This window comes from Macrobrachium nipponense, chromosome 1 (assembly GCF_015104395.2).
Source record: "Macrobrachium nipponense isolate FS-2020 chromosome 1, ASM1510439v2, whole genome shotgun sequence".
NCBI lineage: Eukaryota > Metazoa > Arthropoda > Malacostraca > Decapoda > Palaemonidae > Macrobrachium > Macrobrachium nipponense.
In genome coordinates this window covers 173,672,939-173,700,062 of record NC_087200.1, presented here as the reverse complement: position 1 = coordinate 173,700,062, position 27,124 = coordinate 173,672,939, and the positions used below count along the sequence as shown (strand labels likewise).

At 43.7% G+C, this 27,124-nt stretch overlaps 1 protein-coding gene across 2 annotated transcripts in view; it reads right to left on the bottom strand.

The window, feature by feature from the left end:
* Positions 1–27,124, bottom strand: part of LOC135219856 (titin-like) — a 242,609-nt gene that overhangs the window by 124,871 nt on the left and 90,614 nt on the right. Inside the window, exon 2 of one of the 2 annotated variants that reach the window (XM_064256966.1) lies at positions 12,553–12,894. In XM_064256966.1, the coding sequence (XP_064113036.1) occupies positions 12,553–12,894 (342 nt within the window). Of the gene's footprint in view, positions 1–12,552; positions 12,895–27,124 lie in introns of those variants that run through there. The other variant, XM_064256968.1, reaches the window with a different exon arrangement.

The window sequence follows — 27,124 nt, the reverse complement described above, 5'->3', positions numbered from 1 at the left end:
TATAGTGTTTAGTGTATAATCTAACCTAAGGATTAAGTGTAGTACATTGTGCTTTTTAGTGTCACAAGAGGTTTAATAAAGATTATACCTTCAAGAACCTCCAGTGCCATTGAAATAACCACACTACACATCATGCAATCTACTTGCATGTCAGTCACACAGGTAAGGTCTCTAACTTTTTCTTAGTTTAAGGCATATTTCCAAGTGTCGTTCCGGCTTACGACGATTTTCGGCTTACGACGCGCCGCCTCAAGAACGGAACCCCCGTCGTAACCCGGGGACTGCCTGTACTTTATCTAAGGGGACACTAGTGAATATAGCTACTATATCAACACTAACCATGTGTCCCTTTATATTCTTTTTCTTAACTTTCTCTCTGGAATCTACTGAATGTTTAATATGTGATTCTGAAAATATACTTACACTCATACCCCTTCATACGAAAGTCCCTATGTACGAAAAATCCAGGTTACGAAGGCAAAGACAAAGATTTTTTTACTTCTGTGTACGAAAATAATTCAGGTTGCGAAAGGGTAAACTGTAAAGTCCGAGATTCGCCCGGGCTGCCGAGAACAATTTTAAAACTCGCATGCCGCTAACTCAGTAGACTCGCCACCACCCTCCCGCTCTCTCATTGGTTCTTGATGCTAGCTACTGCCATAAGATCCTGCTCTCCTATTGGTTATGCATCTATGTAAGGGAGTTCCTCAACCATTTCATTTCGGCAGCGTTATCGTACACATGTGGAATTCGTTCATTCACGTAGATTTCGTTCGTTAACATAAAGTGTTAGTGATTTCGCTTTCGTTGTACTGTAAATTACTTTATCGTGTTGTGTGAGAACTTAATTACTTACATTATTAGCAATGGGTCCCAAGAATGTTGCTGAAGTTCACGAAAAGAAGAGGATGCTTTCTATGGAGACGAAGATGGAGATAATCAAGAAGTGTTAATGTTTTCTGCCATTTGTTAATGTGTTTTGTAAAGATGAAATTTTCATTATTAAAATGAAGTTTTATTGTATACTTACCGAACATTATAGAGCCGTGATTTTCCACGAGCGGCAGGATACTAAATTCAAATTTAGCGTGTCGGCGTCGCCAACACTGGTGGTGATGACGTCATCTCCCTCCTACTCGCGGGAGAACCAGGTACAACTGCCCAGGTGAATCCAATTCTTTCTGCCCGTCCGTCCCACCTAAGGGGAGGAGGGTGGGTATAATCATAATTGGTTCGGTAAGTATATACAAATAAACTTCATTTAATAATGAAAATTTCATTTTTTATTGTAGTGTCTTACCGAACAATTATAGAGCTGATTACACATTCATGGAAGGTGGGATTCAGTGGACCACTAGTATTTTTAAATGGTTACATTTATTGCATTACCAGTAAACACTCAAGGTGTCTGTTGTACCTTACCTTGTAAGAGAGCTACAGCAGACTGTTACTGCCTCTGGTCGGTGCTCTTCTTACTATTGTAGAGGAATTGGAATTTGACCAAAGTTAGCCTCTACAGGAGTGGAATCCTTCCGTAGTTCAAGCGAGTCAAGGCTGACTGACGGAGGATAGTAACAACAAGATTGCCCGGGGTTGCCCTGGGCTAAGCCTCAGAAATTCAATCATACAAAAAATTTGTCACCAACACCATCATTTAAAAACCATATATACCCAACCATTGTAAAATCTGACCTAACAGACTGGTGAGTATCCCAGGTACTCGGTACCCCCCAGCTTCCCTTGAACTCGACAACCTATTCAAGGTGAAAAGTTAGCATAGAGGTGACGACCCCTGTGCCGTTTCTCCCACACCATGCCAGAACCGCCACCGGACCTAACGTTTTACAATTCTCGAAAACCGTTTCTATCTCTTTGAGATAATGACTCGCAAAAACCGAATTCGATCTCCAGAACGTGCTCTGAAGAATCGAAGCTAAAGATAAATTCTTTCTGAATGCTAAAGAAGTTGCCACTGCTCTAAACCTCGTGAGCTTAACTCTCAGAACGGAAAGATTGTCGTTCTCTGACTGCGAGTGAGCTTCCCTGATAAGCTCTCTAATAAAGAACGATATAGCATTCTTAGAAAGAGGACGAGAGGGATTTTGAACCGAGGTCCAGAGCTTAGAAGATTGTCCTCTAATACCCTTAGTGGCAACAGATACTGCTTAATAGCCCTGACTGGACATAAGAGCCTTTCTTCCTCCTCATGTCCAACCAAATCAGATAAGTTCCTTACCACAAAACTCCTCGGCCAAGGATTATAAGGATTCTCATTTTTGGCTAGAAGGTCAAAGATACCGAAAATACAGCATTGCCTTGAGAGAAACCGACTCTTTTGTCTATAGCGTGCAATTCGCTGACACGCTTAGCAGAAGCTAGTGCATAAGAAAAAGTGCCTCTTAGTCAAGTTCCTGAGTGAAGCCGACTTCAAAGGCTCAAACGGTGGCCCCATGAGGAACTTAGCACCACATCTAAGTTCCAAGTCACTGTATCTTGCGGGAGCTTAGTGGTTTCGAAAGACCTAATGAGGTCCGACAGATCTGAATTGGAGGAAATATCCAAACCTCGATGTCGAAAAACCGAAGAGAGCATGGCTCTATATCCTCTGATCGTCGAAGGAGCCAGTTTCTTAGAGTTCCTAAGAAATAGAAGAAAATCTGCTATTTCTGTTAAAGAGGTCGCAGAAGTAGAGACTTTAGCACTTCTACACCACTCTCTGAAGATTCTCCACTTCCCTTGATAGAGTTTGTTAGAAGACTCTCTCCTACCACGAGCGATAGCTTCTGCTCAGCTCTTCTTGAAAATCCTTTCGCTCTGACAAGATTCCGGACAGTCTGAACTCTGTCAGAGCTAGAGCGGACAAGTTTTGGTGGAACCTCTTGAAGTGCGGTTGTTTGAGAAGCCACTTCTCTGGAGGAAGAAGCCTGGGGAAGTCTACTAACAACTGGAGAAGGTCCGGGAACCACTCTTTCCTGGGCCAAAAGGGAGCGATTAACGTTAGTGTTGACATTGCTGTGCGACATGAACTTGTTCAGCACCTCTCTTTATTAGACCGAACGGAGGGAATGCATAAGCTTCCAGACCCGACCAATCCAACAGCATTGCGTCCACCGACCAAGCTAGAGGATCTGGGACTGGAGAACAAAAGAGAGGAAGAACGTTGTTCCTTGATGTCGCGAACAGGTCTATTGACGGTCGTCCCCAAAGGCGCCAAAGTTTTCTGACAAATCTTGTTGTCCAAAAGTCCACTCCAGAGGTAACACTTGCTGTTGACGACTTAACTCGTCCGCCAAGAACGTTCATCTTTCCCGAACAAATCTCGGGACTAGCTGAACCTTCGCTTCGTTTGACCACAGGAGGAGATCCTTGGCTACTTCGTACAGAGAGAAAGACTGAGTCCCCCCCCTGTTTCCGCACGTACGAGAGAGCCGTGGAGTTGTCGGAATGCACTGCCACTACTCGACCTTCTACTAAACTCCGAAACTGTCTGAGCCCCAAGAAAATTGCTAACAGTTCCTTTACATTTATGTGGAACTTCTTCTCCTTCTCCGACCAAGCTCCTGAAAGTCCGTTGATTTCCCAGTAGGGCTCCCCAACCTGTGTCCGATGCGTCGGAAAAAAGAACTGTAGGTTCGGGATGGAGATGGGGTCGTAAATCTAACCCTTCTTCCAACCTTGCTCGAGAGAGCCACCACCTTAGGTCCTCTTTTATATGTCTGTGACAGGAAAGGTAATCGAGTCTGGTTGTGTCTTCCTGCACCAAGAGGCTCTCAGGAAAAACTGCAGAGGTCTCATGTGCAGTCTTCCCAACGTCACAATTTCTCCACTGACGTCAATTTGCCCAGGAGCCTCATTCCACTGATTGGCAGAACTTACCTTTTGTTGGTCCAAAGAAATCCCTGAACTTGTCCTCCAGAACAGCTTGAAAAACCCACTCTTCGGGACAAAAAGAAAAGCTCGAAAAACCTTGAGCATTGTCAGAATCATCCCCAAATAAAGGATGCTCTGAGAAGGAACCAACTGGGACTTCTGTTTGTTGACCAGAATTCCTAACTTTCTGGCAAGATCCACAGTTGTTCCAAGGTCCTTCATGCAACCGACTCTCTGATTCCGACCGGAGGAAGCCAATCGTCCAGATAGAGGGAGATTCTTACTCCTAATATGTGCAGCCAGCTTCCTATCGGGGATAGAACCCTGGTGAAAACTTGAGGAGCGGTCGCTAGTCCGAAGCAAAGCGCCCGAAACTGAAACACCTTGCCTTCGAACATGAACCTCAGGTACTTCCGAGATTCGCAGTACGAATGTGATAACGTCTGCATGTCAGAAAAGATAAGGGCTCTTGATGTCCAGAGAGACCATCCAATCCCCCTGTCTGATGGACTCCAGAACCGACCGAGTGGTCTCCATATGAAATTTTGTTTTCTGGACATGCAAGTTCAGGGTCCTCGCATCCAAAACCGGCCTCCACCCGCCCCCTGATGACTTGGGAACTACGAAAAGGCGATTGTAAAAGCCTGGAGGAAAACAATCCCCTTCTATCTGTTCTATCGCTTCTTTGAGAACAAGCGCTTCCACTTCTGCGGCTAGCGCCAGAAATTTGTCGAGCCCGGAGAGTATGCCTGGAATGGAATTGGCACAGGTGAGAGCGAGGGAGGTGAAACGAGAGGAATACGATAGCCGAACTTGAGTACTTGCACTACCCATGCTTTCTGCTCCACTTCTGTTTTCCCATTCCATCCCAAAAAAACATAGCCAGGCTTGGCTCCCACTGGTGCATGAAGAACCGAGCTTTCATTTGGAAGGTTTGTTAACCTTGCCGAGGCCTTAGACTGAGGTCGCCAATTCGACTTCAGCCGAAAGAAGCGCTTGGGTTTTCTCCCTCGAAAAGGCACTTGGGCCAGAGGAGAAACCGAAGGAACAGTCTCCACAGGAGCTTTAGGTCTCTTAGTATACTGTGCCAGTAAATCCGAAGTAGATTTCTTATCTAGCGCAGACGAAATTGACAACACTACATCGTCTGGAAAGAGGTTATCTTTCACAAACTGAGCAAACAATAGAGCAGACTTCTGCTGGGAAGTAACCCTTTTAGAAGCAAAGGAGCACCAAAGTTGCCTTTTCTTAAGGGTACCGAAGGCGATGAGCGAAGCTAACTCATCACATCCATCCTAATGGATTTGTCCGCACAGGACAGAACACCAATCCAATCCTCCGCTAACATCCTGAGAAAGAGAAGGACAATCTTCGATCTTGGCCGCTAAAGCGCCAATAGTCCAATCAAGGAAGCTAAAGACTTCCAAAAGTTTAAATTGATTCCTTACAACGTGGTCCAACTCAGGCGCTGTAAAGAAAACTTTCGCTGCGGCGAAAGCAGATCTTCTAGAGGAGTCTATTAAACTGGAGAAGTCTCCCTGGGAGGAGGCAGAAACTCCCAGAGAAGGAGCTTCCCCAGTTACATAAAACCTATACCTCTTACGAAGCAACTTAGAGGGAGGGTAAGCAAAAAGAGCCTTCCCTAAGTCTCTTTTCATAGGACATCCATTTTTTCAGTCTCTTTCAACGAATGTCTTAAACCTAACCGCTTTAGATAGAACAAGTTTTGGGAGGAGAGGGTCTGAAGTTTTCCTCCTCATCAAAAAAGTCGAAGTTGGGGAGCGAGGAGCCGCTTTCTCAAAATAATCTGGATAAGATACCAGAAGAAATCTAAGGAGACGTGAATAACACGAGAGGTGATGAGAATCCTCCTCCTCTACTTCTTCATTCTCCGATACCGCCGAAGAAGTAGACGGAACTACAACCGGATCTGAAGGTTTCGAACCACCCTTGGACTTCATTCATCCCAGGTTGGAGTTAACATCTCTAACTGCTTGCGCAAAGGCGCCAGAGACGAATCAAAAACAGTTAACGTAGGCTTGGAAGAGCCTAAATGTTCAGCAGGAGGCGGAAAAACTACTTGCGCCTCGCTCTGGAGCCGCCGAAATTCGAGGCGAAACAAGGCGCATCAGGCGTAACAGACGAAAAAGCGCCTAAAGAAACACCCTTAGCTGCTAGCTACAGCGCTAAAACCACAATCTCTACTAGTAGATGGAGCCGAAAAAGGCACAGATTGAGGCGACGAACGAGCCGCTAACGGCCGCGGCGCAACCCTACTCTCAGGCTCCTTATACCGCTTGACTGGAGGAGGCGAAGAATCGGCGCCTGAACGCCTCTTTAAGGGACTCGAAACAGCGAATCTCGCCAAGAGCGCCGCGCGACCGGAGACGAATCGCTTGAATCATTCAAAAGGCGTCTGACCGCAACACCTTTCCAACGCTTAACCGAGCCCTGTTGAAGCGCAACAGGCTCAACAAGAGAGGCGCCTGTCTGTGGGCAAATCCCGATCGACTCCCTTGGACTTCCGGTATGTCTTCTCCCCGGTGCGGGGGAGCTGGACATTTGGACCTTTGTCTAGGAGACGTGTCAGGACAGACAGACGCACCCTCAAACTACACTCTTACCTGAACCGCTTTCTCCAAAAAACGTCTCAACTGAATTACCAAAGTTGCAAAACCGTATTCGCTAGTACCGAAAATTTCTGATCTAACCTCGATTCCAGACTGGCAATGGTGTCGGAAGAAACTACACGGGAAGCCGGAGAAGTGGGATTAGTAGGAGGAATAGGTGGTGTAGTTAAAGGAGACATAACAATTTGAGGAGAAACAGAAGGAACAGAAGCATCGCAAGACGAAGCAGAGCTAAGTCTACTTTCCCTAACCAAGCGCTGCTTTCTAATTCTGTCTTTAGCTAATTTCTCGAGTATGAACTAAAAAACTTCCATTGAGAATCAGTCCAATCACTACACTCGTTACATGTTCGATCTGCTGAACAAACCTGTCCCCTACACTTAACACATTTAGTGTGAGAATCATATTCTAACTTGGATAATCTAGTTTTACATCCTGAGATGCAAAACCTAACTCCCGACGGACTAGAATCCGACATGGCAACGCCTAAATAAAAAGCAAAATAACAACAACGCCAAAAAGAGTACTTCACCAATTCCGAAGATCAATTCACAAGAAAAAAACAAAGCGAAGCAAGTCATCCAACCGCACCGACCACCGATGTTCACCGACGCCGCGGAGGAAAAGAATTGGATTCACCTGGGCAGTTGTACCTGGTTCTCCAAGCGAGTGGAGGGAGATGACGTCATCACCACCAGTGTGGCGACGCCGACACGTAAATTTGAATTGTAGTATCCTGCCGCTCATGGAAATCACGGCTCTATAATTGTTCGGTAAGACACTACAATAAAATTTAGTGTTAATGTTTTCTGCTATTTTTTTAATGTGTTTCATAAAGTTAAGTGTTCCTGTAGATATTTCTTTTGGAGTTGGACTGGCGGGTTGGCCCCCAGCAGGTTTAGGATCTCTGTACCTCCCTCCAAGTATAAGTCTATCCTATTGTTAAGAGCAAATTTGTTCATATATGAACAAATGAAAAATTTTCTAAGAGAATTTGTATTTTTCATAGCTACAAACCTGAGGTCTTCACGTTTTACTGCCCACCTCTAGCCGCCCCTCTGTCATCTTACGACATCCTGGGTTGGGAAAGATTAAATATGAGAGCATGAGTGCATGGTCTTTGACCAGTTTTCACCCGATACATGCACACGTTTCCAGATCTCACAGATCCCTTACTTTTCAATCTCCGATTGTTTAACTGGATCTAGCTACGCGCTAGAAAATTATCCAATTGTTAAGACCTAAGGTTTGTGGCTATGAAAAATACAAATTGTCTTTGAAAATTTGTAATTTTCTTAGGGCAATGACAACGTGTGACTCTTGCAAGATAGATAAACTGAGGAAATGTAGAGAGTACATGGAATAAAGAAAGCAAGAAAATATTTGCCCTCCCTTTTATGATCAAAATTAAACAAATTACTTCAAAAATTAAAGCAAATATAAATTTGTGTATATCTTTGATAATATAAATTTGTGTATACCTTTGATAATACTGTAAAAACCAAAGTATGTAAAAATAAATTTGAAGAAGACAGTAAAGCAGATGATGTAGGGAAGGGGGAGTATACATAATTAACTGCAGCAATTTGGAGACAAATATATGGGGGAAACAGGTAGGGGAATAAGGACTAGAATCCAAGAACACAAAAAGACAGTACAGCTTATATGTGGGGAAAACAGGTAGGGGAATAAGGACTAAAATCCAAGAACACAAAAAGACAGTACAGCTTATATGTTTTTTGGGAGGGGGAAAACATAGGGGTAATAAGACTTAGAATCAAGAACCAAAAAGAAAAACAGTACAGCTCAACTCGCAGGGGAGTGCTACATCTAGGCATAATTGGGAAAAAGACCATAGGATGGATTTTAAAAACAGTAGGCTTATATACAAAAGCAATAAAATCAGCCATGGGGGGGTAATGGAAGGAGCACTCATCAGAGAGATTACAGTGATAGAAGGAAACAAACGTTTCACCTCAGAAGATCCCATAAGCCAAGCTTTGATATTAAAAGAAGCTAAGATTGACCCTTCTGACCTGGAGACTAGGTTTTCTGCCCAGCAGACTGTTGATGACCACTTACTTACCACAAGGGTTAATCCCATTGACCATCAGCTCAGGATATCAGAGCGACAAGAGGGGATTAAAAGCTCTCAAGAGAATGGAAACCAGGATATCCATCACATCAATGTCAGCTCAACAAGAAGTAGTTCCGGAAGACTGCTGGTCCTTAACCCAGTCTGACAACCTACACATCTCTTGAGAAAGGGCAACAGATAGGCCCTGAAAGTACTCAAGTGTTGAGTAAAATACTATGTAGATACTTACAAGTAAAAAAGTTATACTCAGTAATTTTGGGGGTATCTTTTCCTTCTTCAAAAGAAAACTGAAAGAAGTTTTTGTTTGGTTCAATAGGATAAACCTTCTGGCACCAACTGGAAACACGCTAAAAAAATGTCAAAGATTGTATATGCAAGGAATCTGTAGCATTTGGCATCTGTGGCATTTGGAATTTAAGGCATGGAAAAGGTGGAGAGTGGTCATCGACCATACATGAACCTTGTGAAGCATTTAGTCTTCCTCCCAACTGAGGATTACTAGAGGGCTGGCTAGAGGTGGGCAGTCAACATTGAGAGCTCAGGTTTGTTAGCTATGAAAAATAAAAATCTATTAAAAATTTGTCATTTGTTCATATACAGAACAAACCTTCACTCTTAACAATAGGATAGACTCATACTTGGAGGGAGGTATAAAAATCCAAAACAGACTGGAGATTTGGCAATCCCCAGAAATGAGTTCTAAAGAAGGGGGTCTAAGCCTGTGAGAGATTACATATATAGAAATATAAAACTTAGTCCACTGGGAGTCAATACAATGAGACATGTGCAGACTCATTGCATCCACTAAAGACAATAAGAACTAAATCTGTTCTAGCAACGAACCAAGTTAGCCACAAGAAACAGCTTTGTCATCACTCATCACTCCCCTTGCTGGAGAGAGGAGTTTGAGGCTGTTTTTTATGTTGTAAGGAACATATAAAGTGCTGTAGTGGTACGGGTGCAATGCTCACCTGCATCAAGCTCCAGTGTATGATGTGTGTATTCTTCAAACTGCCTGTAAGTATGATGAAAGGAGAAAAAGGAAAGTAGAGACCGGTCATTTCTCTCATTCCCAACTCCACACAATCATCTTAGGCAAGTTACAAACTGTCCCGCTAGGGGCACCAGATGAGATACGCTTGTTGAACAGCCACCAAAGGACCCCAAGGAAAAAGTGTCCAAGGATCTGTGGGCAACATACTTCAAGTAGAGGAAAGTGTAAGTGGTTTGATGCATTCAGGAACCAGCATTCAAAATCCTATGAACAATTAAGTTCTTCTAAAAAGCCAGGGAGGAACCTCATCCTCTGGTGTCATGAGCTTCTGCATGCACCTAATGGGTGACAGAACTTGACCATGAGGACTAGGCTTGCACATTCATCTCGTGTAGTTAAACGATAGGGTATTCTAGGCCACCTCTTTCTTGACCTGGCTTGTGTTAACATAATGTCTATGACACCTAAGCTCTAGGTGACAAGCCCTTCAGATACAATGCAGTATTTTGATGGGTCAAAGCACACTCTTGAATGGTTACTGATAACAAACTCCATGCTGTAAGGAATGGAAAAGGAGGCAAAGCTGTCATCGTGAACCATGGGAATCTGGATCTAGCCACAAATTCCGGGACAAATTTGAAAACTACTGACCCCAATCCTTTCTAAGTCTAAGTCATACCAACCCTTCGTGAGTCTAAGTCATAAGACTGACTCTGGAGCTCTCCAAATCTTCCAAGAAAGCCAAGGTCAGAAATAAAACTGTCTCCAAAGTCAGTTTACTGTAAGACGACTGATGCAAGAGCTCGAAGGAGCTTGAGTGAGACTACTCAGAACCAGAGTAATGTCCCGCGTAGAAGGTCTTAGTTTTCTAAGTGAACAAGACCGCCCAAATCTCTTGAACCACAAAGAGAATTCTCAGGGCTAAGTGATGCCCATATCCTTCAGATGAAGGATAAGTCAGCCCTGTAGCCCCTCGGCAGTATAAAAAGAAAGAATTTCCTCTGTTCTGAATATCCACAACTTGTCTAATGAACAGAAATTCTGATTGGAGAGAAATCATTTTGATGACACCAATCACAGCAGCAGATGGCTCATCTTGTATACGGCTGACCAGGATCCTCTGAAGTAGCCTTACATCTGAGTGGCTGCTCTGCATGAAAGATCTCTTGCTTAAAAGAGAAACTGAACAGACTCCAGTCATAAAGAGATAAAGATCCTACCTGACTGGTGATATCTCTACACAAGACTGGTGAAGAAGGTTGTGCTAAGGTGGAATCTCTCTCGGCCACTGGGGCCACAAGGAGCTACTAGGGTCATCCTAAGACTCTGGAGACTGACAATGGGAGTTCCTCTTCAATCAACCCATCTGGATACGCTCCTGTACTTGGACGCCTCCTATGATGGTTGGGGTGCTCATCTTGAAGAGTTTCTGGCCTCAGGAACATGGAGAGCACAGGACAAGCAACTCCCCATCAATGTGATGGAGTTGAAGGCAGCTTTCCAGGGTTTTCAGGACATTCAAGAGAGGGAGGTGGGGCACTTCATTGTTCAGCCTCCCAGAATGTTCCCAGTATGTTCAGGTGAGATTCCTCTCCCCAACAAACAGATCTGAGACCATGAACAGTAGACCTCTAGCTCTCAGTTGAACCCTGTAGCGAAGAGGTCTAACATGGGTCTTCTCCAAGTAGACAGAGGAGACAATAGTATGACCCAAGGGGACATCCTACGATAATATGCTCTATGCAGATACATTCTAAATATCCTACTGTTAACTTATGCACTGACTAAGTAATTGCACTGTACACAGGGGAGGGGAGATGTCCTCGCGCTCCCAAAGGAACGTGCATTCCCAACAGAGGAGATGTCCTATGAGGTGATCCCCTATGATGGATGTACGTTCAGTGTGCTACTCATCAGAGGAGGCATCCTATGATGATAGGGCAAGCCTTTGGGTATCCACGGCAAACTGACTAACCACCAACTTACAAATATGTAATATTAAAATAATAAGCACATAGCAGAAAGCAGCAATGGAAACATGTAGACTTAACATGGCTGAAGAAAAATCGATTGTGTTGCTGACAGATGAATGAGCAGTACCCCACCCGTTACCTACCTGCCACCATTATCTACCTTGTTACCAAGATTCAATGACGTGCAGTAACCAAAGAATGCCCATATAAAAAGATAGTTTGTATTCTCATAATAAACAACTGCAAACAATTATTTTCAAAATATTTGAGTGATCATGCAGGAATAATGCACTGGTGATTTCTGAATTTATTGGCTCTTCACCAATAAAACTAGATCATACAGGAAAAAATATAAGGTGACTCTCCAAAGTTTTTTTTCTCTTGACTGGATAATACATAGCATACTGTTATCATAAGAACAATAAACAATCTGTTAATAATTTTAACTGAATGATACTCAGTACTTCTCTCAGATGGTTGGGGTTCCAAATTCAAAAACAAAATAATTTGTGTTCTAGTGCGATGTAGTAACCAATGACATGAACATAATATATTAAGGATGAGACGGTTACTTATAAAAAGATAATTTACAACAGTCACTGTACTCTATTTAATGTTAGAACATATTCAATGTACGTTTTCTGAAATTCCTAATTACAAATAATTGTATCGATTTCCATTTGTAAAATCTATGGTTCTGTTCACAGAAACTTTAATGAAGTATCCATGAAACCTGTAATAGTGCTATGCCAACAAATATACAGTGCACCATGCTCATTTGCGTTTGTATCAAATGCAACAAACCTTTTGTCAAAACATGAGGGGAATGTTATACACATAATGCTACGCAAAAATAAACTTTGAGATTGCCAGTTCACATTTCCGTTACATACTATATTATCAAAATACTATTAGATACTGCATTATCCTTCACATTTCATGACTGAAAACATGAAACAAAATAAAGCTTACAAAAATCTTACTCACCATCTGGATCACGACCACCCCTATTACTATAGTGATGGCCATGGTAGTGATGCCCATGGTAATATCCAACATAGTAGAATCGGCGTCCGCCTACATAAGACCATCGACTGGGTGCACCAAACTTCTGGTAAGTCCGACCCCCACTAGTCCACGACCCTTTGCCAACACTACTAGAACCACCATAACTGGAACCAGAACCCCTGGAGGAGGATGAGCCTTTACCTCCACCCCATCCCCATGATCCACCACCACCACGAGACCCTCCCCTTGATCCACCTCCTCTGCCACCGCCACCTCTGCCACCTCTGGCTTCAGTCTCGGTAGTTAGATACAGCAATAGCACTGAAAATGAAAACACAACTCAATATAGAAAAAAGTCTAAACATAATGTCTACACATGAATGAATATCACACTATAATATGAAATTAAGTTTGCACAACTAAATCACCACAGTATTAAATGACCTTAAATGAAAAAGAAAAGACCTTGGTTAGGAAAAAACTACACTAAAGTAATTAAAAGTGAAGGATAAATACCTACTCCTGAAATTCCTCCAAGCAAGGAAATTTCCCAACAAACAATGAAATGTGGCAAATGAGACTGTGCAAAGTATAACTGAAAGATGGTGTTGAGCAGCCCTACATACCTACAAGAAATGATACCAACAAAAATCAATTTTTAAAAGTAAATTTATTTCTCTTATGTAATATAAGCAAAACCAGCATCTTTAATAGGCGTATCCTTCAACACAAGCTGGAATTAATTGAAACTTGCTAACAAAGTATTTTACTTGGGGGAGGATGGTACAAGGGTGAGAGGGGGCAGGGGAAACCATATTTCCCTGCATTTACCAAGCACTTCATCTCCAGCATTTGGGACTAAACAGGGCAGCTAAGGTAGGATAATGATAAAAGGCTCTGATCTGTATACCTAGGAAAAATATAAATTACTACTTTGTATGCAGATCGGAAGGGATCTCTCAGCTAACTAACAAGGTAAATTTCCAACCAGAAATGTCATGTTCCTGGTCATGATAAGGCATCAGTGAATCCTGTAGCCTACGTATATATTCATTCTGGCATAGGGATCACAGTGCCACAGTGCCCTAAGCCCATGCAAGGTGTGTCAAGGATTTTCCTTGTAGGGTTGCAACCCGAAAAAATAAACTTGTTTTTATAGGAAAAAAAGTTTTTTTCACAAAAACAAAAAAAAAAAAAAATAAAAAGACAATTTTTTTTATTTTCAAACATTTGTTCACATTCAGTTGCTTCCTTTACAAAAAAAAAAAAAAAAAAAAAAAAAGCTAAATTTGTTTATTTGACTAATTTAACACTGAAAAGAGAAATCTATTTGTATGAAAAATAAAAAACTAGGGAAGGTCTCAACCATCACCCACTTGAGATTATGAGTGTTTTGGGTACATAACTACATTTATATCAGTAAAATTTCAATAAGTATTACACATTTGAACATTGAAGTTTTCAATTACCAAACAAGTTAACTGTTATTTTTCAATCATATCTTGAAACCATAAGGTACTGGGGTCAATTATTTCAATTTCAATGCATTTGAATAGGTAGAGAGGTATGAAAACTATACTAATTGGCAACAGTTCCTTAAAAGTATGTATGAAACAGTATGATATAAGATGTACTATATGTGTTCAGTATGAAGGTATATGAAAAATAAATTTTTTTTAACCAATTTGTATGTCATAACTAACAAACCTTCGGTCTTAACAATAAGATAAATCTTCTAGCGCCAGCTGATACCAGTTAAATACAATCAAAGATTGTAAATGCAAGGAATCTGTGCCATCTGACAGCCAAAGCATAGCTGAGATGAAAGCACGTCATGAGAGTGCAGTTGAATCCAATGATGCATGTCTTTCTTCCAACTCAGGATGAAAAGCAAGAGGGGTGGCTAGGTGGACAGTCAATGTTAAGACCTCAGATTTATTAGTTATGAAAAATACAAATTGATTAAAAATTTTACATTTGTTCATACACGGGACAAACCTTCGTTCTTAACAATAGGATAGACTCATACTTGGAGATAGGTACAAGACATCCTAAACCAGCTGGGGGCCTACCCACCAGTCCAGCTCCAGAAGAAATAACTTCCTGAGAGGGACTGAAGCCTGTGACAAGCTAGATAAAATTATATCTAACCACCCAGACACTGAGCAACATATACACACACCTGTTCCTTCTTCTTATAAATGAGATTGCTAAAGAAGAAAATCTAAGCCTTTGAGATGTTAGATAATTGGATATCTAACACCCAGTCCACTGGGTTTAAATATAAGAGAACATGACCAGATTCATTGCATTTACGGAAGTCCAAAAGAACTAATCAGTTCAGGCAACAAACCTTGTTGGCCACACAAAATGGATTTGCTGCCACTCCTCACTCCCCTTCCTGGAGAGAGGAGATTAGCTAATGAGAAGCATATTTGCATGTTGCATGGAACATGAAAAGTGTGTAACAGTATGGCTGCAACGCTCAACCTGCATCAAGCCAGTTCCAGCATATGATGTGTCTATCCTTCAAACCACCTGCAAGAATGAAGAAAGGAGTTAAGGAAAAGAAAAGGGGCCAATCAACTCTCCCATTCCCTACTCCACAGAATCATCTTCAGCATGACACAAACTGTCCCACTAGGGGCACTGGATGAGTCATACTTGTTGAACAGCCACCACTGGACCCTAGGAAAGTGTGTCCAAGGGCCTGTGGGCAACGTTCTTCATGCAGAAGAAAGTAAAAGTGGTTTGAGGTAGTCATAAACCAGCATTCACAACCTTTGAACAGATAAGTACTTTAAAATATGTACCAGAGAGGAACATATTCCTCTGGTGCTATGCTCTTCTGCATGCACACACCATCAATGGGAGAACTTGACAATGAGAAGTCGGCTTGTCTAAACACCTCCAATCGACATCCGAAAGGTTGTACTAGGACATCTCCTTAACCTGGCCTGCGTTAAAATAGTCTACAACACCTAACCTCTAAGAGACGAGACATTCAATTAACCACGCAGTGCTTGGCGGAGACTGAAGTTTTCCAATCCTTCCATGGAAACCTAGGTCAGAAGGAAAACTGCTTAAAAAGTCAGTTTCCTGGGAGATGATTGATGCACAGGCTTGAAGGAGGTTCAGAGAGAAAACTCAGAACTGGAGTAAGGTCTCATACTCAGTAGCATAGTAAGGTCTCAAGCAGGAGGTCTGAGCTTCCAAGGTGAACAAGACCACTCCAAGCTTTTGAACCCCAAGGAGGATTCCGAAGGCAAAGAGAGGTCTGCAACCTTCAGATAAACCTAACACGAGCCAGACCTGTACTACCTTGCCAGCACCAATAAAGGTAACTTCCTGTTCTGGGAAACATTCAGATCTTGTCCACTGAACAAGAACTCTGAGTGGAGAGAAAGCCTTTTGATGTCACCAATCACAGCAGTAGATGTCACCCTGTACACGGCTGAAGAAAATCCTTCGAAGTAACAGGTTTGCATGTTTTGTTTGTTTGTTGGTATGGTCTTTTTACGCTGCATGGAACCAGTGGTTTTTCAGCAACGGGACCAATGGCTTTACATGCCTTCCAAACCACGTCAAGAGTGAACTTCTATCACCAGAAAAGGGATTTTGACGTAAGGAAAAATCTATTTCTGGGCGATTGGCTCGTGTCGCCAGCGAAATATCCTTTAAACTATTATTTCTAGGGTAAATGTACTAACACATACCAGAGAATAAATAAAATAAAGAAAAAGGTCAGTACAACTGACTCGCTCACCCTCCAAGAGGGTGTCGGTATGAACACTAGGCGAGTGAGACCACTACCACGAGCCAAAAACCAATAGAAATCTCCCACAACAAAAACCCTCCATGAGGAGAGCCGACCCACAGAGTGAGCAGCTCGTACTACTACTACTCCATCCCATGCTGCCGACTGCTGCGCCTCTGGTGGCCATCCTGAAGTTAGCAGACAATCTTGGGCGAAGGGATGGGTAGGGTGGGATTTCGCTGGCGACACGAGCCAATCGCCCAGAAATAGATTTTTCCTTACGTCAAAATCCCTTTTTCTGGGCTCAGTCGTGTCACTTGCGCGAAAATCGTACCAGAGAAATAGCACAAGATTGTAAACAAAAGTAATAAAATAAGTCAGAATAGGTCTCAAATAAAAAATAATGTAAATATATAAAAAGAATATAATTGCTAAAAAGATACAAATACACAGTGATACAAAATAGAAATATGCTTAAATTACCCTTAATTCTAAACATGTTTCTTATCATAAGGTAATTTACATATGTACAGAGGTAAATTGGCTTACATGTAACAAAATAGTATCTGTGTACAGGCATGTATCAAAAATATAATAGCAATTAAAGTAATCAAATGTAATATATAAGGAATGCATATGACTTAATATACAAAACCCGTAACCATTATAAATGAGATGTATCCCCTAGCATAAAAATAAGGGATAACATCATGAGATCAAAATCCATAATCATCTGTGAGTGTCCCTGGCAAAAACTAAGGGGCACCCACTACATCATCATAAAAGCAGCTAAGACACCAGGTGAATGTAAATGAACACGGTAGGAATAGACGAACTGTTGGGTGAAGCAGGTAGAAAGGAGGACTGAATCTTCTACTACAAATTAACTAGAGTCAGGGGAAACTATGTTTCCCGCTGCTACTGCTGAAAATTTCAGAGCTTCCAAGGACTTAAGGTAATGGCGTTTGAACACTGTCGGCGATTTCCATCCGGTATACTTTTTCAACTCATCGAAGTTCATGTGTTGGAAATAATTAATTGAGGTGGCTACTGCCCTAACATCATGTGCTTTCGGGAAAGAGTCAGGATTGGCTTGCTTAATAAAGTACAGGATTTGCTGCCTGATGCCTTTAATGGATAAAGTACCACCTTTTTCCCTCTTAAAGAGGGGACCCGATGAGGATGAGGAGGTCCTGGACAGAAAGGCTCGTAAGGTTGTAACTGGGCAAAGAGATACATCTTGTGGAAGGGGTAGTACCTTCCAAGGTTCCCACCTCATCAAAGGATCTTCATTCTTTGCTAAAAAGCTACGTTCCGGAGAAAGTAGTACTTCCCGTGGGAAGGAATTGAATATGATCCGGATCTCTGGATAAAGCCGACAGTTCTGAAATTCTTGCTCCTGAAGCTAAGCTTAATAAAAACAGGGTTTTCCTCAAGAGCATTATAAACGAGCATGTGTCATTATCGGTTTCTGAAGCCAGTTTTAGAACATCGTTTAAGAACCATGAAACTGACGTAGGCCTAACAGAAGGTCTAAGTCTAGCACATGCCTTAGGAATAGACGAGAAGTAGGAATCCGTCAAGTCTATGTTGAACCCAAATTGAAATATCTTTTTCAAGGCTGACTTGTTTGTCGTAATCGTGCTAGCTGCTAAACCTTTTTCAAATAAGGATCTGAAGAAGGATATAGCTGAATTAACTGTCATGATTCTGATATCAGATTCTCTCAAGAAGATTGCTAACTTTTTGACAGCAGCATCATACTGTCTCAAAGTTGAATCCCTTTTATCGGATTCCAAGAAGAGAATATTCTGAGGGTCAATATTCGCATCCCTTTTTGCCGCAAACTTCATGAAATCCATAAAGTTAGGGTTTTGAGAATCCCTGAGGAAGCGAACACAGTCTTCGTTTGTACTGACTGGGAGAGCCTGGGATTGGGTATCCGAAGAGGTACGAAGGCCCAGACTCCAGAATTAGGGGATACCAATTGCTCTTCGGCCAGTCTGGGGCTACTAGAGCCACTTGACCCTTGAACGTCCTGAGTTTGTTTAAAACTTTCATAAGAAGATTCACTGGGGGAAAGACATAAATCTTCTTCCAGTTGTTCCAGTCTAGAGCCAGGGCGTCTGTGGCGTAGGCCAGAGGGTCCAGGTTGGGGGCTACATAACAGGGGAGTTTGTGATTCGCTTGGGATGCGAAGAGATCCACCTGTAGCCCTGGGACTCTTTGAAGGATCCATTGGAACGAACTGTTGTCCAGTGACCATTCCGACTCTAGGGGTACTGATCGGGATAACGCGTCTGCTATGACGTTTCTCACTCCCGCTATGTGAGTGGAGGAGAGATGCCAACTGAACTTGTCTGCCAGGGAGAAGATGGCTACCATCACATGATTTAGATGACGTGACTTGGAGCCTCCTCTGTTTATACAATGTACTACCACTGCGCTGTCCAGAACTAGCTTTATGTGGGAGTACTTTGGTGGGCGTAATCTTTTTAGAGTCAAGAACACTGCCATTGCCTCCAGTACGTTTATATGGAACTGACTGAACTGAGGTGACCAAGTCCCTTGAACCTTTGAACCTGGGAATACCCTCCCCAGCCGCGTTAAGGACGCGTCTGTGTGGATGGTAATCCCTGGTGGAGGGAACTGAAGAGGTACTGACACTGACAAATTCTTGACTTTCGCCCACGGCCGAAGACGATTCTTTAGAATCAGAGGGACTGAGGATAGTTTGTCCCTGATCTGACATTTGCTCGTGAGCGCCAGATTCTGGTTAGGTCCTTCAGTTTGGCTTTCATTAAGACGTTCGTCACTGAAGCAAACTGGAGAGAACCCAGGATCCTCTCCTGAGCTCTCCTTGATGCCAGTTTGTGACTTAGAAATTGTTTGACTGACTTCGCTATTTCTTTCCTTTTGGTTGATGGAATCGACAGAGTATGGGAGGATAGATTCCATTGAATGCCAGCCACTGAAAGACTGACTCTGGAGTGAGTCTTGACTGGTCCTTTTGTTTATTCTTGAAGCCTAGATATTCCAGGAACCTGAATCACTTTCAGTGTTGGGCTCTGTTGCATTCCTCGACTGTTTCGAAGCCCAGATCAACCAATCGTCGAGATACGCTACTACCATAATCCCATTGTGATCTGAGTTGTTGGCACTACTGCTTCCGCTAGTTTCGTGAACACCCTGGGTGCCACGTTGAGTCCGAAGGGAACTACCTTGAAGGAGAATGCCTGGTCTCCTATCCTGAAACCCAGATACGGACGGAAGTGTCTTGCAATAGGGATATGATAGTAGGCGTCTGTAAGATCGATAGAGGTGGTGACTGCCCCACGGGGAAGTAAGGTCCGCACCTGTGAGATCGTGAGCATCTTGAACTTGTCGCAGCGGATGGCTAAGTTTAAGCGGGACAAGTCTAAGATATTACCCTTCTTTTTTGTGAGCCTTTCTTTGGCACGCTGAACAAGCGACCTTGAAATTTTAATCTCTTGACTCTCGCTATAGCTCCTTTCTGAAGGAGGTCCTCTGCGTACTCTGTCAATTCTTTGGAAGGAAGTTGACGGAAGGTCTGGATGGAGGTGGGTTCGTCAACAGCTCCAACCCAGGCCTTTTGACACTATGCTCTGAGCCCATTCGCTGAAGTTCCACCGATGGCGAAAGTGAAACAGCCTCCCTCCTACCTGAAGTTCTTCATTGGTTCTGGTAACCGCCTCGGCCTCCTCTGAAGTGCTTTCCCCTGTTAAAGGGGCCTCCCGATCCTCTCCCACGAAAGGAACGTTTACCTCTGCCTCCCTTACCCGAGCGGTCATACTTCTGTGAAGCTTGACTCTCGAAGGCTTGATTGTAAGCGGAGAGATGGCGTAAGAGGTGGAGGGCTGATGGCTGAGGGGATATCACATAAATTGGCTGTGATTTGAGCCTTAGAGGTGGAAGGTTGGGCTGTTTGCACTAAGGGCACCGCTGGAACTTGCTGAGGAAAGCGTGGCTGCTTTTTCTGGTAAGGGTGGAAACGCCTAGGTTTCTTCTGTCCCTTACCTTTAGGAGTTAGGTCTTGTCTCCTCTTAGCTGTAAGGCCCCAACGGTCCTTAAGGCTCTGGTTAAGCCTCGTAGCCTCTGACTGGACTTCCTTCACCATAGCTTCTGGGAAGAGATCTGCTCCCCAGATGTTAGACGAGAGCAACCTATTCGGCTCATGTCGAATGGTTGCCTCTTGTAGGACATGCTTCCTACAATTCATTCTAGCAGTGGCAAACTCAAACATATCCGACTGTACCGTTTGAGTCAGTGCTTTGGTCATGAGCTTAAAAAAGCGGCTCTGAACCATAAGCTATGGTTGCTACCGGTCGGACATAGCCATAGAGTTAATTGATCTGGCTAGTCGCGATTTTGCGTCAAATTCAGCCTGAATAAGGCTATCTGGGAGCCTGGGTAGCTTTTCACCAAACTGGCTCCATAGCACAGTCCGGTTTGAGTTTGCCAGCTGAGAAGGTGTTTGGCAAGTCCTCCCACAATTCTCCGGCTGAAGGGAGCAACGGAGATGTGGGATCTGCTTCCTTCAATTGAGGCATGGGTTCCCCCTTCTGGGCCGCTGGGATGGTAGACCTCGTGATCTTTGTCAGGAACGGGAGCGGGGTACTCTCATCCATTGTGAAAATGGTAAAGGGACTCTTGAAAGGTTGTATCCTGGTATTGGAACAATCCATGTCCTCTTAAACATCTGAGCCATTCTCTGAGCCTGTCTTGTGAATAGCAGGACGTCTCCTTAGGTACCCTATCATCCCGAACCATGGCTGAAGCTGTAAGCCTTGCGTAGCCTATGAACGGAGGCTGGAGGTCTTCGGGAAGAACTCGAAGTCCTCTATCCTTCGAGTTCCGAATTCCGGAATGGAAATGAGACCGTCTTGGAAGGGGCGTGACGCCTACTCTCCATGGATTGTTCATCGAGAACGGAGGTAGCGAGTCATACGGAGGAAGCTGAGTTCCGCTCGTATTGGGAAGTGGAGGAGAGGCTAGGGGGGGCTTCTCTCATCCGGCTATAATGGAGTCTTGGGAAGTAATCCTATCCGACAGACGAGAGATCATTTGCTCCATGCTACTCTTTAGGGACCCAACCAGGTCGCCCACCTGTTGCAACAGGCCAGCATTGGAGTCAAGGCCGGAGTTCTGCGGAGGTGGATGGGTGGCTCTGAATCGGAACTAAGGGTAGCGGAACTGGTGACTCTGCCGGGGTGCGAGATCTCTCTCTGGAGGATTTACTCCTCGAGGACTTAGAGCCGGAGCTAGAAGCTTTAGACCTGTCTGCTCCGGGATTCGCAGCGGAGACTTACGTGAGGAGGATGACGCCGAAGTCGACTTCTTACTTAGACACGACGACGTCTTAGACAAGGATTTCACTGCTTGACCCTTGACCTTAGGTCTAACCGAAGCGTCAGGAGGAGTATATAATTCATCACCTGTAAATCCTTGGAAGGATGGAGAGGTTGCAGGAGTAGAAGAAACAGTCACACCCAAGGGTGACCCTTGGGTGTCCACCCTACTTACCTCGACCAACAGGTCGTCTACACCTACCATAGGTTCTACATTAATATCTAAAGTCGCGACGTCTGTGGAGATATCCTTGGTTCTTGATCAGTTAATGAGGCAGCCAGCTGTTGTTGGATGAAGGCGATAGTAGGAGCCGCCTCTCTACTGGGTCGACGTATCCTGTCGCCTTGCCTCCGGGGAAGATTAACAGCGCCAACCGCTTCTCTAAGATGTAGGGCATACCCTTGGCGGCGTTCTTCCCAAAACCGCCGACCCAGGCCCGCAGGGTTGCCAGTGCGGTATCCTTCACTGCCGGCGCCTGGAAGAGAGGGCGTAGGTTAGATTTAAGAATCACTTAAACTAAAAACTTAAATATAACTTAAACTTAGATGCCTTAAGTTAAGTTGGATGATGAAAACTTAAGCACTAAAAAAGAGCAAGCGGAGCAGCTACCGGGAGATGGAATATTCGCACCCCTTCTAAAAGCTGGCTCACCAGATCGTACACCTATGGTACACGTCTCATGGTACCAGACCTGGATGTCCCCGTGCAGAGTCGCGCATGGAGCATGGGACCGGCAAACTTCGTGTCCACATGGGTCCTGAAGTGTGGCGGCGCATCCCGGATGCTCACAGTTGGTGGCCTGTAAGTGGGAAGACACATGAGTATCTTAAAGAATAACACTTACAGGCTAAAGGACAGAAGAACTCCGTTGCATGCCGGAGCTCGGAAAAAATTTGGGCATAACCCCCCCCTGCCCCGCCTGAATAGGCTATGATCCCGGAGATATCCGGTAAAACATGAAAGGGAGGGGGGAAAAGGTTTAAGGTACTTAAGATAAACTTATAGTTAATCTAATAACGCTTAACCTAAAACCAAACGAACCGGAGCAAGTCCAGTGCGTAGCGGAGTGTAGTAACTCAGCAATACGGTAAGGTTAGCAGGGACCCACTGTATGTTCCGGTCCACCCTACTGGGTGGACTAACAACTTCCCGCTGGATGCCAGGACTCCGATCATGAAAGGAGACCTAGCAAGGTCGGGAAGAGCGAGGAGACATACAGGCTCGAGCGAACCGGAGCGACAAGGAAGCAACGGATGGGGGGAAAGGCCAGTACCCCCATCACATCACCACCGGGCCGGACCGAGAAGCCGGAGAGGGTCGCGTCCAGTCTGGGTCTGTCCCCGTCTCCCTGGTCCCCTCCGCCTGGGGGGAGAGAGGGAGGCATGCTCGGGTATGTGGAGCGAGCGTGGGCAGACCGCCCCACCCTCCCCCGACTCTATGGAAGAGCGGAGGAGGGGGAAGGGACTGGGCAGGCGTCTGGCTGCTCGCGATCGCGTAGTGACCACGAGACGGTAAGGCTAAAATAAGACAACTAAACCTAGGACCAACCAACTGATCAGAGAGATGCTATCGGGAAGCAACTGAACTGAAAAGCGGTAGCATAGAGACCCACTGGGCCAAAACCGACTGATCAGAGAGATGCTATAGGGAAGCAACCGAACTGATGAGCGGTAGCATAGGCTCAAGGAGCCAGGACCTAGGCTAAGCCAGACGCCTAACTAACCTAACCATAACAAAATACATGGTATAATAAAATAAAATAAAAGAAAGAAAACAATAAAGTAGGAGAAAAAATCCAGGAGTGTACGACTAACCCGAAGGAAAGTCTACCACTCAAAGCTAGTCAGAGGCCGATACTAAGAGCCGGGACTAGGGTCTGGAAAGAAGAAGCCTACATAAGGTAAAAGACATGCATGCATGACAAACCTGAGTAGACAGTACCCTAAGTAAAACGGATCATAAATATAGAGCGTACATAGAGAATGGGATGTTCTAGGTATGGGAGACCGAGAACGAACCCACCACGCGGCAGAACCATGCTGCCATGCTTCCGACCCCGAGTTCGTATTTATACCTAAAAAACGGCAAATACTAACCGAGGGCCGGAAAAAACCAACTAACCATAAATACTGAGTACTTAACTTAGCTGCTGCAATAGCTGCACGCTCCATTATAGATAAATCCAACGAAAGGGCACAAAAAACACAGAAAGAAAAATATCACGTCTGCTCGTGAGATGCTAACTGAAAAGGATGGCCACCAGAGGCGCAGCAGTCGGCAGCATGGGATGGAGTAGTAGTAGTACGAGCTGCTCACTCTGTGGGTCGGCTCTCCTCATGGAGGGTTTTTGTTGTGGGAGATTTCTATTGGTTTTTGGCTCGTGGTAGTGGTCTCACTCGCCTAGTGTTCATACCGACACCCTCTTGGAGGGTGAGCGAGTCAGTTGTACTGACCTTTTTCTTTATTTTATTTATTCTCTGGTATGTGTTAGTACATTTACCCTAGAAATAATAGTTTAAAGGATATTTCGCGCAGCGACACGAGCTGAGCCCAGAAATACACATCTCTAACTCGTCAGTGGAATGCCCGAGAATCGAACTCGCAGTCACCAAGGTGGCAGGCCAAGACCATACCAATCATGCCACTGAGGCGCTAACAGGGTTACATGAGAGTCGCTGTTTTGCAGGAAAGATCTCTCATAAGAGATACTAGATCAACTCTATACATGAATAAAGACCCTAGTGATTGGTGGCATCTCTCTACAAGAAACTGGAGAAGAAGGTTGTACTAGGGAGGATTCTCTCTCCACTACTCAACTTTGGGTTAAGTAGTTACTAGGGTTAACCAAAGACTTTTGAGCTTGACAAAGGAGTAGCCCTTAAATTCCCGGCCCCCATATTGTTCATGAACTCGTGAGCCTCCTCCGAAGGTTGGGTGCTCACATTGATTGAAGTGCTCCTGGCCTTGGGGGGCATGGATCGTACAGGACAACCAAGTCCACATCACAGAATTGGAGTTGAGCGCAACTTCCTTGACTTAAAATATTCTAAGAAGGTAGGTGTGGCACTCCATCGTTCTGAACCTAGAGAATTCCCAGAGAGCATAAAGGAGTTGTCTTCTCCGATGAACAATTCTGAGATCATGAACAGAAGACCCACAGCTTCATGTCGAAGAGAAGGGGCCTAACATTGATCTTTTCAAGTACAGGCAGTCCCCGGGTTACGACGGTGTCGGCTTACGACGTTCCGAGGTTACGACGCTTGTCAATAGACGTTATTTCCAGGGTTACGACGCATGTTCCAGGGTTACGACACCTACAACGCTCATCTGGGAGATGAAATATGACACCAAAAATGTAAAATAATCAATATTTGAAGGTTTTTTTGATGAAAAATGCCACAAGAATGCAGTTACATAGTTTTCAATGCATCCAAAGCATTAAAAGTAAGGTTTTCTTAGGATTTTTAATGATGTTCCGGCTTACAACGATTTTCGGCTTACGACGCGTCTCAAGGACGGAACCCCCGTCGTAACCCAGGGACTGCCTGTACATAGAAGAGACAATAGGATAACCAAAGGGGATGTCCTTTGACAAAAAGCTCAGCACAGATAAGTTTTCAATAACCTACTATCAACTTCTGCATTGCCCAAATACGTAATTGTACTGTAGACAGGAGAGAGAAGTCATTGATCTGCCCAGGAAACATGCATCTCCAACAGAGGATTGCCAACACTTCCTTAAAAGTACAATGTATGAAATAGAAAGATACAAAATGTATACATGTTCAGTATCAAAATGTAAAACTGAAACTTGTATCATACATGTATCAGATTCAGAGGTATGAAAACTGTATGATTGGCAGCAGTTCCCTAAAGTTTGTATAGTACAACACACGCTCAGTATCAGAGAAAAATCATATTAAAGAGATAGCAAATAAATATCCTTACATATGTTAACAATTCCTCTAATTCCTCTATAATCTAGAAGGAAGATGCAAGTCTTAAAGATCATCATAAGTCTACAGTAACTAAAAGTAAGCTCTTCAAAATGGAGATATTGGATGCAAGGAAAAATACAAAAAAATTTAAAATACAAAAAAAAAAAAAAATTCCTAAAAAAATTGAAAAATTCTTAATTAATTTGTATTTTTTATAGTTAACAAACCTTCAGTCTTAACAGCAGCATAAATCTTCTGCCGCCAGCTGCAAACCAGTTAAAAAAGATCAAAAATTGTAAATGGAAATATGTGGCATCTGATACGCAGTTGAGGTGCAAGCGAGTCACAGACTCTGTCTTTTTTCAACCACCTTGGAGAAGATACGTTTGCTTTGCTCTCCTCCTGCCAAGCCGGTTTTTGACCTAAGCCTTATTCATGCTTCCTATGGGATAGATACAACTTGCACTACAAGTGCTTCCAGGTCTATTCCTACTGCTTCATCACCAGTGGTTTTATGTATAATACTGATCAGCCTTTCTCAAGGGGTATACTATATATTGTCCCTTCTGGGAGAGAAAGTCCAACTTCATCTTGTTCTTTCGTTATCAAGTTTGCCATTTTAAGCATTGTTTGGGATATACATATTGAAACATTTATGGTAAGAAAATTAAATATCACAGTTTTTTAAAGTAAATTGTATTTTTCCTAGCTATACAAACTTGAGGTCCTTTACTTTAGGAATTACTTAAAACAAGGCAGTTCAATAGTTAACTACCGGTCCAGTCGTTGGGAGTCCCTCCCGACCGAATGCAAACATTTCAATTTGCTTTAGGCCCAGGTAGCAAACTGAAGGGTGGCATGAGGTGGTCAATTAGTGTAAAGGACCTCAGGGTTGTATACATAGAGAAAATACAATTTACTTTCAAAATTACAAATTTTCTAAGACCATCTGTATTTTTCATAGCTACAAACCTGAGGTCTTAACAATAGAATAATTTCTAGCACCTAGCTGGATCCAGTTAAATCGCAGTTGAAAGCAAGGAATCTTGTGAGATCTGGCGCGTATATCGGGTGAAGAGTGGTCAAAGACCACGCACCTACGCCACCGCGTCAGTCTTTCTCAACTCAGGATGTCTTAGGAGACAGATGGGCGGCCAGAGGTGGGCGGTACAATGTTAAGACCTTAGATTTGTAGCTATGAAAAATACAAATTGTTTTAGAAAATTTGTCATTTGTTCATACATGAAAAAACCTTCGGTCTTAACGATAGGATAGACTCATACTTGAAGGGAGGTACAAGACATCCTAAACCGGCTGGGGGCCTACCCACCAATCCAGCTCCAGAAGAAATAACTTCCAGAGAGGGACTGAAGCCCGTGAGAAGCTAGCTAAACTGATATCTAACTACCCAGACAATGAGTGATGTACAATGATATATGGGAGAATCACTGTATAAGGAAGTAAAGAGAAACTTTGAGTGTCCAAT